We start from the raw sequence: 14,991 nt of genomic DNA, 5'->3' as shown, positions 1-14,991 counted from the left end.
TGGTATTGAAACATGGATGGAAATCATCCAAGTGTGACTCTGATTTCTGCCTGAATGGGATCAAGATAATTCATAAGAATCCTCTGGAGTTCTTGTAAACAACTATTTAAAATCACAATTGCTGAAACATCTCAGGGAGGCATTTACCCGAGCAAGATTCAAACAGCTTGATACAATGGTTCAATTCTATCCCATACAATGAATGTACATGTATCTGTGGAGCCGAGGAGGTAGAAGATCTCATATATTATTCGATTGCTGTTTATATAAGGGAGTGAGAGTACATTAATTCATATATTAAACGTATGGTCCAGTGGGAGGTCCATATTAAAACAACATACTTCATGTATGGCCAGAATCTGAAAATGACATTTAATACAGCACAATTTCTGAATAAAATTGTCCAACTGAGATCGGCATATGTGGGCCTGATTGGGTTAGATTGCAGTGGTGATAAAGAAATATAATTTTATGTCATTTTATTCTATTTTACATGTTTATGTACGAAATTATTGTGTTTTATCCTACAATATTGTATTTTACCTTACTCTCATTTTAAATTATTTGTTCAGAATTCTATTAGCAATATGTGTTTGAACCTGTACGTTGATATAGCCTATAGGCTAATCAATAGATCAATATCTATATCTATCTATCTATCTATCTATCTATCTATCTATCTATCTATCTATCTATCTATCTATCTATCTATCATCTATTACCTACCTACCTACCTACCTACCTACCTACCTACCTACCTACCTACCTACCTACCTACCATCTTCCATTCTTAGTTTTACAGGCAGTAAAGGAGAGAGGGTGGGGAAGAATTGTACTTTCAGACTTGCAAGTGTCTGTCAATCTAGAGTTAAAATAAAATAGATCATCTGGTTTTGATTCTATCTGGCTTACCCTGCAAGGCTGTCACTGATCTTGCATACTTCTTATAGATGACCTACAAGACATTGATCCAGAATGTAGTTGCCGAGAAAGTGATGAGCATGGCTCAGTGGGGCAATATGATTTCATTGCTAAACTGACTACTAGTTGGTCTCAGGTGCCTTTCAAGGTGCTGGTTATATGGCTGGCCTTGACAAAGATTGCAAGATTACATAATGTAAAATATTTTTTTTAAGGCCTGAACATCCAGATGACATGTAAAGGTGGTTCAAATGGACACCTCTCTAATTTACTCAATGACAAGAAGGAAGAAGGGGTATAAAACAATCTGATTTCTTCTTGTGTTACTATAATCAATCTCCGTCAATGTAATTTTAGTCTTTCTGTGTTGATTTTTTGTTCTAGTCTACCTTATGGGACCAGAGATAAACTTTATAGTTTATCACCTGTAAAACTGTTCATGATATATGACCCAGTTATTTGATGGACTGCTTGTGTCCAGTTGTTTCTATGTATCCAGTGAGATCAGGCAGAGTATTTGGGCCCTATCACTTAAGCAATGTCTTCTAGAAGAACCTAGGGCCATGATGGCGAACCTATGGTACGTGTGCCACAGGTGGCATGCGTAGCCATATCTGCGGGCACATGAGGCATTGCCCTAGCTCGCTCCAGCACTCATGCGCGCGTTGGCCAGCTGATTTTCAGCTGGCTCGCTTATGCTGCCCTTCCCTTCCCAGGAGCCTCCATGTGATGTCAGGTAAGTACAGGGCCTGCGTGGAGGCTCTGGAAGGTATTTCCAGCCTTCAGAGGGCCTCCAGGGAGGCAGGGAGGCCATTTTCACCCTCCCCAGGCTCCAGAGGTTTTCTCTTGTGGGCCTACCGAGGCCATTAGAAGTCAAGAAACGCATCATTTCCAGCCTCTGGAGGGCTTCTGGGGGGGGGTGGGGGGGCAGAGGAGGGTGTTTTTGCCCTCCCCAGGCTCATAGAAAGCCTCTGGAGCTTGGGGAGGGCAAAAAATGGATCTACCGGAAGTCAGAAAATGGACTGTTTCTGACCTCCAGAGGCTTCAATGAGGCCTGCTAGGCCCAAACCGTGGCATGTGGGGGGGGAGGGTCAGGTGTGGTGCATGCATGGGGAAGCGTGGGGTGGGTCACGCATGCATGTGCAAGGGGCAGGACGCAGGGGGTTGGATTATGGGCGTGGGCACACTCGTGTGTTTTACCTGAGGGAAAAAAGGTTCACCATCACTTACCTAGGAGAATATTTTAGAGATTTAGAGATTTATTAATATTTGTAGGCCGCCCTTTTCCCTGAGGGGACTCAGGGCGGCTCACATAAAATAGGGGAAGGGGAGATACAGACATTAAGATAAGACATATAATAAAATAATAAACAACATACATTCATCATTCGGGAGGGGAAATATGTTCTCTGGCATGATATCTGCCCTCAATACACAAATAGAATATCATTCTGAACATCTGATTTAATATATTTAAACGGCACTTTTTAAATGTTACAATGTGTAACATTTGCAAAGAATATATCATATGCATTATTCAGTAAAGAATGCATCCCAAATGTTCATTCTATGAGATACAAATTTTGCTTATAGTCAATCATATGTGGTGTAGGGTTTCCTGCCTAGGCAGGGATTTGGACTAGAAGACCTCCATGGTCCATTCCAACTCTGTTATTCTGTATTCTATATACATTTTTTAATAAAAATATTTTCCCCTCGTGTAAATGAAATCTTCATTCTTTCTCTTTAGAGGAAGAGCCATTGCCATATTCCAGGTATGTTGTACCTGTTCTTCTCATGATTGGCTGGATTGCAGGTTGTGCATTAATGGTTTATTATGTCTTCTCTTAAAAAAAGGTTAGTGGTGATAACATTACATGTAGAATAGTAAATATTATGAACTGCCCCTTTCATTACTAGAATTTATTAACTACCTTTTTTTGTTACACAGGAAAGAAGACTTTGCAAACCAACCTGAAGGCTAATGAAGACTGTCTGTTTCTTAGTTTAAGAAAATACTATTTTGATAACAATGAAAACATAATACAATTTATACATTTTGTCTTCCAGATCTTTAACAGAAAACAAATAAATCAGTTTTGTACATATATGTAACTTTCAATGAAAATTGCATTAGACATTTGGTAATACAACTATACTGGTCCATATCCTGGTACTATTTTATATTGCGATATTGATAGAAAGAAGCATTGTTATTTGTCCTATGCTGAGAGGCAATGTAGAAATTCATATATTTTGTTGCTTGCAGTTAGAAAACAGTTAATTAAATTGCTTCATAGCTGTCGTTGTTGCCTTGTGTTTCCCCTACATTATATAGTTCTATAATAATATTTTAATATGATTTGGGGATTTTTAATTTTGTTTCATAAGAAGCATATTTTTTTTAAAAATGGTAATGACTTTCATGAAATGAAAGATAAAAAATTGAGGTTATATTTCATTAGTCTCAATTATTTTTAAGAATAATCATAAATGTTTAGCAAATTGGGCTAATCCTTATAGCTGTTTATTCCAATGGCTCTTCTACTTTATTTCTAAGACTGTTACTAGAAAACCTTAAAAATTATCACACATGTAAATCTAAATGCATACATAGACTTATAACAAGGGTGTATATATATAGCTCTAACTTTATTATAAAATTATGATAAAAGAATCTTATAAAGTCTGAAAGTATATCTCATCCCTCATCGACTTTACAGCCCAATAAACTAGAGAGGACCTCTTCTGAGTTGTTTACCATGCCCTCATTCTTTCTGTGGACTCAGCTGCAGCTTGTCTGACCATTATGTATTCTGCAGCTTTATGGTCAGTCTCCCAAGGTCATTAGTTACAGATAGACTATAATGCCCTATCTAAAATGTAGGATTATATTTGAAAGTGTGACTCATCCTACAACCTAGATTGTATCATTCAAAAATATATACCAGGGAATTCAGACTTATCTATGACCTGCCCATCAGAACATATGTTATCTTAGGTTTGCTGTTTGGAATGGAATAAATGAGCAGATGTCACCGTAAACTTTAAACCTTCTATTGGCAGCCCTTGAGCTGGTGAGGATTTAAGCAGGGAGTCAGTTGCCTCTTGTGAATAGTTGTGAATACTGTCTTGATTGATTGATTGATTGATTTATTACATTTATATGACTTGACTTGACTTGCGTAAGTATTGAGTTAAGGATCCCCCCCCCCCCCGAATTATTTCAATGGTATAGTGCTATAGAGTTTCTTGGAGCAGTGTGACAGATGAAACAATCCCTGGCAAATGTATCAGATTTCTCCCGGTTAGACTTTTACTGCCATTTTTCTATATATAGTAAAATTTCTTGATTTGAATATGATTAAGGTGTAACCTGACATACTCTTATTTGAAAAAAATAGGTCCAATGAAATTGAGCAAAACTGACTCTGTTTTTGCTTGACACCAGTAGCATAACAGTAGTACTTCTCTTCCTTCAGATTACACAAATACCCTGTGTGATGCTCCATACAGCATATAGTAACATTGCATCTTAAAGTGACAGCAGACTGCATGCTGTTGAATTTTTCCAACATCCTTAGAGTTTTATTGTCATCTCATTTTTGTTTCTTATTTTTTATTTTTAGATTTAGAACTAGGATGTAATTTGAAACAAGGATTCGGAAGAATATTCAAATACTGGTTAACATTATTTTTGGTAGATACTTTAAATATAAATACAGTATTTTAACCTGAGATCCTGTGAATGGAACCTGAATTTTATCTACAGGCCAGCCACATAGTGTATGAGTAATAGCAACTTCATGCACAACAAACTTGCTTATGTTAAGGAGGAATTGCAATTTACTATTGTCCAATTAATAGGCTATCAATAGTTTTAATAAATGTTGAAGCCATTGGTGGCTCTTCTCCAGTTCAATTTAGGATAATCACTGTTTCTTTTCCAAAATCTATGTTGCAGTTTTGTGGGATTATTTACTCTAAGAGTGAAATACATAGAGAGACTTGCATATAATGAGAAGTAAATAGTAAATATTCTCAAATTTTGTCCCCTTTTTAATGTTGCATGAAACCTGAGCACTAGTATCTAATAATATATGCTGTTGCAGTCTAATATAACTGCAAATTTGCCACTGGATGGGGCTACTGCCTGTTTCTGACCTAACTTTTAATAATAGTACACTTCGTTTACAGCCAGTAGGTGGCATAGCCTCTACACATACATTGATTGTTTTCACAGCAGCAATTATGTAGTGTGATGAAATGTCTCATTTCTATATATTTACATTTAGGGAGAATGTGATTAAAATCATGGAAGACGAAACAGAAATGAGAATAGCAGCACAACAACTTATGATCATAACACAGTTTGTGTTTCCTGTCACTATTCAACATCTACACATCTCCCTAAGCCATCTGAAGCCAAGTCACTTGCTCTTAACCAACCTATTTCAGAGTTGTTAAAATTAGAGACTGCAGGGCATATGGTAGAATAACAACATTGATGGGAAAGTGTTTTTCTATAAATATTGGCACACTTTGCAATATTGCATTCTAAAAAAAATATAGAGTTGTTACTTGGACACTGCATTTTATTTAGAACTGCTAGGAAGGGAAACGTTTGCTCATGGTTTCTGTTTTCTTAGTCATTCACAGAAGCACGTTGTACAGTCATTTGCTCACACTTTGGTCCTTGGAAATGCCTGTGCTGGAACAAGAGGGAGGGTAAGGGGTTTGATAACTGAGGCTACACTTAGTAAAGATTTCTACTTCCTCAGCTGTTCATCATCCCTTGTTTGTTGGCTACAGAATTCAAATGCTCCTATTGAAATCACCTACTTAGGTGTTTGAAGGATGGGCTCTTGACTTCTGCATTTCGTTCTTCACTGGCTTTCAGAACCGCCAAGAAGAAAGGAATGGTGACCTTTGTTAGTGCGTGGCTGCTAGTAGCCAGAGGGCGATAATAATGACATTTCAGGTTTTCACATCTGATGGCTGCCAATTGCAATTTCAGCAAAACTTTTATTATTCTGCCCACTAACCTGATTGTTGAGCAATTTCTTCCCAATCAGCCCTTGTTAACGTCTCAGAATAACCCACACAAGACATGACAAGAAAAGAAGCTAGCAATGGTTATTTGCCTGATCTCAAAGTGTGGTATCACTTATGATCCTGTATATTTTAGGATTAGCTTTCAGCCTTTGCCTGCTGGTTTTATTCTTTTTTTCCCCAAGCCCTCTCCGGCTGCTTCATTCCCAGCTCCCAAGGAATTGAAATTTGTTGCAACACAATTGTGCAGCAACCTGATTTAAGTAATGATAGGATTGCAGTAGATAATTTAGTTTTAACAGAAACTGAGCTCACCGTATTTCAATCTGCTAGTTATTCATGTAATTTATCATATACATGTAACTAGTTATTATATTTTATTTATGTTATTATAGGTTTTTTGTTGTGTATTATTATAGTTATTTATGGCATAACAGCTTTACTATCTTATTATAGTTATTTATGTTATTATACACACTTAACTATAAATTCATCTAATGACTACAAGCAGATCATATATAGGAGAATTATGCAGGAATATGCCTGCAAAGCAGGGGCAGGAAACTTGTGCCTCCAGTGTTCTTCAATTACAAGGCCGAGATTCCCTTACATAGCCCATATTTATGAGATGGAAAAAAAGATTATGGATGTGTACTTCTATTACTGTATGGTGATCCCTTTTACCACCTTCCTATCTTCCCTCGCTTTAATTAAATGTGGTATGTGACAGAAAAACAAGTATGTTGTTTTAGAACAAGCCGGCCCAAAAACACCACAAGAATTTCTTAAGTTTTAAAACATTCTGAAAATGAAGTAGATAAACAGAAGGCTCCCTCCGCCTTTTTTTTTTTTTTTTTTTTCAAAGGTAAAAAGGCTTTGGCTCTCTGAAGAACCATATTCCAGACTGATGAGGGTATTTTAAACTAGCTCCTAACAACATCCTCATCCATTTCCTTTGGAACTTTCTCTATTATTCAGAGCTTTTCTTGCACCACCGAACTGCTGACGTAAATCATTGCATGAATCCATTTTTTATAAAACAAATTTCTCTGGTTTTTCTTGTTCCTTGTTACATAATTCCTTCTTACATAAAATTTCCCAGAAGAATCTCTGTGTTTTTGCAAGAATCCTTTTTCAGAAGGATCTCTCTCAAAACATGGGGCTGCCCTATTCTGAACAGTGCTGTTGTCTGTGCTGTAATGGAATCTGGTACGGTAGAGAGGACCACTCCATTCACAGAATACTTCCTAGCAAGTTTTTTTTTTAAAAAAAAATATGACTATGAACTATTTCCTCATGTTATTTGTAGTTTATTCTTGCATTAAAAAACAACAACACAAATCCTAAAGAAAAATAGTAAAATATACTCTTTAATTTGCATGAATATTTTTATTTTATTTGGCCATTTATTGTTATTTATTTAATTAACTTGTACAGCTGCCCATCTCAAATATTTAACTATGGAAATGCACAATGATTGAAAGCAAAAAATATTATAACTTGACCAACAAACCAATGTTAATAAGTACATGGCAGCCAGGATTAAAAAATCAACAACCAAGACAACAATTACCGGTAACCATGATATGGACTCAACCATACACTTGGAGCCTAAGGTTAAATAACAAAACCAGATCTTCAAGGTTTTATAAAAGGACAGCTGTCTAATTTCTGGAAATAATGTTCCAGAGGACAAGTGCCATGACAGAAAAGGCTGTCTTCCTGGGCCCAGGACACTATGTAAATCAACCAACCAACCAATCAATTCAATTAATCCTCTTCATGAGGAAATGATCAACCATCCTAGATGTAACCTACCACTAGGCATTTATTTGCAGGTCATACACTATGTGTTTACGATTATTCCAATACTGTTGAGTAATATATTCTCATTCTCTCTCTCTCTCTCTCTCTCTCTCTCTCTCTCTCTCTCTCTCTCTCTCTCTCTCTCTCTCTCTCTCTCTCTCTCTCCCTCCCTCCCTCCCTCCCTCCCTCCCTCCCTCCCTCCCTCTCTCTCTCTCTCTCTTTTGCAATGAACATGTGGCTGAACTTTAAATGCACAAAGAGAGATCAGAATCTTAAAATCATTCCTAAGGAGAAATTTCTTGGCAGTTAGAATAATTAATTAGTGGAATGACTTGCTTTCAGAAGTTGTGGGCTCTCCGACACTGGAGGGTTTTAAGAAAAGATTGGACAACCATTTGTCTGAAATGGTTTTCTGCCTGAGAAGGAGTTTGGACTAGAAAACCTCCAAGGTCCTTTTCAACTCTGTTATTCTATTATTCTGTTCCAATGTTAATACTAAATAAAAATAACCGAATGTTTACTTTCCTTAAACAGCATACCTAAGAGCTAAAAGTGCAACTGGGTCAAATTGTCTTACCCAGGAACTTCATTTTCAGCAGATAGGCCAATTTCTTTAGGCCCCACTATATAGCAGTCCATAAACTCTAAAGAATACTAACATTGGTACAATTTATTGTCAGCAGTTCTTGAAGGCAAATACAAAACAAATCCCATATGAGTTAAGATTGTGTCCTTGTGGAAAAGGGTCTATTGAATCAATTGTCCATGTCTTGTTGTATTGCATTTTAGTAAGGATGCAAAAAAAATCACTCTTTACTTAACAAACTAGTGGGACAATTCTTATTTAGTCTGTGTACAATGTGAACAATATGATTTAGATTCAGTTTTTATTAATATGCCTAACTTCTGCTATGCTGCTTGTAAACTCATATACATTTTGATGGATTGATGATGAGATATTCTAATTTGTGTACTGTTACTTTGTTGAATTTAGCTAATAACTATTAGCAGTATTAATACAATAAGAATACTCAGATTACGGAATGGGGAATAAAACATGAAGTCCAAGTATGATATTTTTGGATAAAGATGGTTCATTTTATATTTGTACTATATTAATTACACCAATCATGATAAAAAAGAACTTTTTGTTGTGCACAAACTCTTGTGCTTCTTAGGATTAACATTTAATAAATGATGCCAAATAACTTAATCATATCTATGGGATACAACAATGACACACCAGCTGTAAAAATGATTTGTTTTTGCTACAAATGATGACAAGATGGAGAATTTTTTGAAAGCATTCTTACTGGGAGGAGATCTAATGAGAAGAACATGGAAATAAAATTGTCATAAGACAATTCCATTTTAAAGAAGAGCCATTTATGGTGAAAATGGCTAATTTGAATGTTTGGCACATATGATTGGCTTGCAGCCTGCCCTTTATTTTTAGATAACGTTGAATTGCAAGCTTAATTCCAGAGATCTTATGTCTCCTGTCTTTGCAACTAAGAGTAAATTTATATGCTGACATCTGCTTTGAATAGTTTCATGTCAGGAGAGCTAAGAGAGGTGAGCTAGGTCACAATGGATGTTTTGAGGGAAGGCATGTTGGCAGTAATACATTCTCGCCATATGACAATAGCTACCACATGGAGCCATTTAAATGGTTTCTGTCTCATGTAATCTCACAGTTAAAAGCCCCTAAAGATATTAAGTCCAACCTTCTGTTAATACATGGAAATTCTTGCAGCTTACATTTCTGGAGGTTGTAACTTGTAATGCATCCCTTGTATTTTGCATATCTAACAAATAGTAAAATGTTATTATTAAACCTGAAAATCTTCTTACATGTCTTACTGAATACCAAACATTATCTTCTAATACATGCAATTGAATGCATTTATCTGGAGGAATGCTGTCATAAAAAGATAAATACTGGTACATGTGTCCTTCTGAAAGAATAAGCAGTGTAATCCCATCTGGATGTGTCTTTTATGATCTGACAATAGGCTATGCTATTAGTCCAAAACATCTGGAAGCCAAATGTTTTGTTAGTCTTCTAGTTGAAGAGCACAACAATTAGCTGGTTTAAAAAATTAAGTAGGGTCTGAGCAGATATTTTATTAAAAGCCATCAAGGAATTCTCCGGTTATATATTCCAGATGAAAAAAATACAACTCTTTTGGGTACCGTATATCCATGAGGTCACAAAGAATAAAATTATACTCAGATGACATTTGACTTTTATCTTTTAATATACATTGTTTGTTTGTTTTGATATCTTTGAGCCAGCAATCTTGGCAATTGCTTGGACATTGCAATTTAAATGAATGTAAATCCCATCTCTGTCACTGTCTGATGCAACTTTTCTGACTATATGAGAATATTCAGTTAACAACCATATTTCACTGTAGTGTGAAAAATCTTATTGGTTTTGGCAACGGAGTTGAGCTAGCAAGAAACAAGATCAGCCTAAAAAGATATGTGCTCTGCAATTAAGTTTATTTGGTGAATAGTCTGTCTTTCACGTATTACAACCTTTGTAAACTAATGTGCTGTGACTGAGATGGACTTTGTAATCCACCAAGTTGTAAAAGCAGACACAGTGAAAACTTTGAAGGACTTACTGTTGTGTGGAAATTCATCCAACTATTCAATAATGTGGGACAGGGCCAAATGTTTTGGCATGGCTTATTTCATCTAATTCAGTTGGGCTTAATATACCAGTCTGTGTGACTCTTCAGTTAGAAATTTGCTTTGTAAAACATGGTTATGATTTGTTTGGACAACATGTGACATAGGTCAAGCAGAGTATGCTGATACTGTGCACCAGTTGTTTCAAGTAGCTGCTATCTGCCTGGAACAATGCTGCCAGCTTGTATTGTGTGTTGCCAAGGAGTATCCACAGAGTTTGGTTAAACAAGTCCAAGAGATTCCACCTGGTTTTATTTGCATTAATATCTCTACATCAGGGAAGAGTACTCTTTATTTCTATGTTTCTTTTCCAAAACAATATTTCAGAATTCATTTGTTATTTTGTGTGTACTTTTCATTTTAAGTGTTTCAAATGTTATTGGATTTTTTTCTCCTTCTCCTTCCATATGCCAATTCCTTTTCATGCTGACTTACAAGCAGCTTACAACCAGATGAAGCAAATTTGATGATCTGATTCCAGAGTTAGAAAAAAAACAACAAGAAGTAATTGCAGATTTGATATGGATGCTATATTGCAGGGGTGTCAAACTCAAGGCCCAATTAATTGAAATACCCATGCCAGGTAAAATAAGGTGTTCCTTATACATTTTCACTAAATGGATTGCTGTGAACCTTTTGCCCCCATTTTAGAAAATGAGACTTAAAAGCCTTTCTAAATAAAATTTCCATGAAGGCCTATCACTTCCCTGATCTAGTCATGTTAAACTTCCCAATGACCAAGGAAATATCCTCTTTAACTGCTGATGAAATGACCAGTGCAGGTAAACTTCTATTCTGCTTTTCCTCCAAGAATTCAAGGCAGCTTATGCAAGAATCTCCATTTTATCCCCATAATAGGTACATTGGGCTGAGAACAAATTTCTGGCCCAAATCACGCCATATAATTCCACAGCCCAAGGAGGAAATAGAACCTGGCTCTAGCACTATCCACCACTATTTCTCAGTAGCTGTATTCATGTATCTCTCATTATCTCTTGAAATATCTACTGGTTAGGAGGAGTAATATAGAAGTCAAATGAAATGACATCTTGGCAGGAATAATATATATCATGTGGAATAAAGTTAAATCAAACTGTTTAGAAATTGGGATGAAAGAAAAAGAGAAGTTCTCACTATTCAATTTATTTCAGAAGGTTTCATTAAATATATTTCAACAGATGCTTTTTGATCCCCAATCCTCAGTATGTCTCAGAAAAATGGGAGCAGATTCTTGGGATTCCGAAGATTGTCTTGTTAATTTAGTACTAATTGATGTAGCAACACTTTGAAACTGTAAGAATTGGGTTCACCTAATGGAACATATAAGGTTATTAGAGCTCTAATTTTCTAAGGACTCTTGGATGGAATCAAAATGGATGAGATTAAACATTTATTTGACTTCTAAGAAGCAGCAATCAAGGAAATATTTTAGGGTCTTCAAGTGACATTCCTCCACTCTGCAGGTTTAGCACATTATGATAACCAAAAGGCTGTTATCAGAATAGGAATGAACACTGCCTCGATTCGTTTAGTTTCTTGTTTCTTGTCCCCTTCTTAACATGATCAAGGAGGATTCTTCTTGTTAACTCTTTTCTTCTTTTATTGATCTTTGTTTTCCAATCCTTTCAATTTTTTTTTAAAAAAACACTATGCATGTGTGTTTTACTCCAACATGGCGAATATATCAGAAATGAGCACAAATGGTTTCCTATCTTAAAACCAGTTATTAACAAGTTATTAAGTTATTAACAAGCCAATCATTTTAGCAGCTAAAAGTGTATGGATTACCAGGTTATATCAGACATGGCAACTTCCATGGTCTGCGAAATAGATCCTCTGTTTTGATATCATAAATTTATTGTTAATAAAATCAGAGTATGCCAAAGTTGATAGAGATGTCTTTGAAGATTAGAAGAGTTCAAGCATAAGAATGGATGCATCTTAAATGCTTTTGGAGAATATAGTTTGTCATGTTAAGCAAAAAACCAAGCTCGAAAAGAATCTGCCCAAATTGTGTAGAAAAAAAGGCCATAATATCACTATGAATATGTTTTATATATATTTATATAAAAATGCCAGCTTTGTAGCATTGTAGCTATGAATAAAATTCTCTTTTAACCACAAGAAAGCTATACTGGATTTGGTTAGGTCGGTGATTCTCTATAAAAGTTATATTTTTACTAGTTTAATGGTCCAGAATGAGAGTCTGTCTTTGCATGTCTATGTTACCCTTTTCAAGAAAAAACACACACATTACAACTGTTCTATACAATAAGATAAATGTTGCTTAAATTTAATTATCAAAATGCTTCATCAGATGACAAATGTGAAAATTCAAATGCACACAAAATCTTTAGATGCTCAGAAGCAGACTCAGTGAAGTCATCTGAGGTATTCTGGTATTTATTCAGTTCTTTTGGAAATCTTGGTGTGCTTCAATATCAGAAGCAATATGTTTCTTCTCTGTTTGCAGGAGGGCATGTCAGCAGATTTTAAAGTATTTTTATTATTATTATTAATCCAAATATATACATCTCCGCTTATGGAACATTATTACTGAAATAAAGATTCTGCTGATTTAGAACAATCATGAACATTATTTGTATTAATTATTTATATCCCACTGTTTCATTATCTTGAAAGCTTATCTCAGAATCAGTCCATATATCAATACATCCTTTTACTTAAGGACTTTGTATTGAAAATTAACCATTTAAAGAACACTTGTACCCTGACATTCCAATGGTATGCATCCATTCAGGACCAGAATAGTTCAGAATTAAATATAAAAGAGCATACGTTATATAATTTTACAAACATGTTTGTCTTTTTTTAAAAATGACCAAAATTTGAGAAAAAACAGGAAAATCTTAGAAAAAACATGGAGGAATTTGATTACAACTGCACTAATTATAAGATATGCTAAAAAATTAATAAATTATCTACAGTATTGTTTGGCTTTAGAAAGCAACAAGCAACACATTTGGTTCAATAGTTTAATCCCTTATCATAGAGTTATCAAGTTGTCTTTGGATTGTTTTGATGAACACAGATCCGAATAGAAAGGAGAACAGGCAGAGAAGAGGTTTTAAAATGGAGCCTATAGAGAGCCTCCATCTGGAAGAAAAAGAAGACCCATACGTAGTGTAAAATTGAGAGGAAGCAACAGATCCTTCACCCTGTGACTCATCACTTGTGAGTATAAAAATAGGTGACATTAGATTGAAAGACAACAGTGCTTGCCTATTTTTCTTTCATCCAGTGATGGGTCAGTGCCTACAATTAATCTCCAACCCAAAAAGTAATGGCACATAGAACAGGTTGTGATAGGCACACATTATCATCAATGGGGTATGATTGCATACCCCATTCATCCATAATTTCTGACTTTGTACATCTTCTTTTGTAAAAAGGATATACGCTACATGGAGAGCCAAATTTGTTATGGGTGACTCTATTTAACTGCTACCACTATAAGAAAGTATAGAGATTCCAATGGGTTTCAGGGTACATTAACTTAAGGCCCATGCAAATTTTTCTGTGCTAAAGCTCCAAAGGCCATTTCTGAAGAACAAATGTGTGATGAAAAATGGGAAAGGTTCTAAATCTCACACTTAACTACATTTCACATTCAAGCTTTTGCATTGTTTGCTATTCCTTTTTTCCCATCTGTTTTCAAAGTTTAAGAATTGATTTATGTGACTTGGATTGTTCAAATTCAGCGCACACCCCTGGAAGTAAGTTCCACTGAAATTGGTGGGACTTATTTTAAACCAATATGTTAATGGACAAATTAAAACGTAAAAGCTGAACGCTGATTGGAAATCAGGAAGGATCTTCAAAAAAATTAAAATAAAAAATGAAATTCCTACTTGGATCAGTTTATCGTTTTCCTAGTTTAATCAGAATAATTGCTGGATGATGCTTTCTGAGCAAGGCTTTTTTTTTGTTCTCTTTCCTTAAAAAATTCCACTTTATTAGTGTACCTGATATATCCTTCTTATGGTCCCTTTTGCAGAAAAGTCACTTCTATTGTGCTTAAAACATTCCAGATATTTTTGTTCCTCTTGGCTTCTACTACGTGCAGCATTGTTACCAAACACGACACTTTTTCACAGGATCCATGTAATCTTTATCAGTACATTGAAAGGCTTCAGAAAACTCCAGGTTGTTCTGCAGTGATCCCAGAACCCTTTAGAGCAAAGAAAAAACAAAAAAAGCAATTTGGTATTGCTGGATCTCTTTGAAAGATCAACATTTAAGAAGAAAAAAAAATGTCATGCTGGCTTTCTTCCATTTTCTAAAAGTTAGGACTTTTAGCACATGTGTCACAAATTAGCTTTTATTTCTATCATTTCATATGCGGTACTGAGCACAATTTAAGTCCTGGTGACATTTCTGATGCCTGAGCACAAATCATATATTGGATACCTGATTATAAAATAGACCCAAATTGAAAGGAAACTGCCCTTGTAAACTAAGACAGGCACTATGGATTGCAATATAACTGGC

The 14,991-nt window shown here is 35.4% G+C and overlaps 2 protein-coding genes across 4 annotated transcripts in view; one reads left to right on the top strand and one right to left on the bottom strand.

Annotated features, from left to right (window-relative positions):
• The first annotated feature begins 1,650 nt into the window (after nucleotides 1-1,650).
• Nucleotides 1,651-2,772, top strand: STRIT1 (small transmembrane regulator of ion transport 1). The gene is made up of 2 exons (XM_032225692.1): nucleotides 1,651-1,657; nucleotides 2,672-2,772. The coding sequence occupies exons 1-2, from the start codon at nucleotides 1,651-1,653 to the stop codon at nucleotides 2,770-2,772; spliced, it is 108 nt and encodes a 35-aa protein (XP_032081583.1).
• A 10,225-nt stretch (nucleotides 2,773-12,997) lies between these two features.
• MME (membrane metalloendopeptidase) overlaps nucleotides 12,998-14,991 on the bottom strand; it is a 68,689-nt gene continuing 66,695 nt past the window's right edge. For all 3 annotated transcript variants that reach the window (XM_032225939.1, XM_032225938.1, XM_032225937.1), the window contains exon 23: nucleotides 12,998-14,671. In XM_032225939.1, coding sequence (XP_032081830.1) covers nucleotides 14,572-14,671 — 100 coding nt within the window. In that variant the 3' untranslated portion in view covers nucleotides 12,998-14,571. The remainder of the gene's footprint in view (nucleotides 14,672-14,991) is intronic.

This window comes from Thamnophis elegans, chromosome 10 (genome assembly GCF_009769535.1).
Source record: "Thamnophis elegans isolate rThaEle1 chromosome 10, rThaEle1.pri, whole genome shotgun sequence".
Lineage (NCBI taxonomy): Eukaryota > Metazoa > Chordata > Lepidosauria > Squamata > Colubridae > Thamnophis > Thamnophis elegans.
Note: the sequence above shows the minus strand (reverse complement) of the source record. Positions and strands in the feature narration are given on the sequence as shown.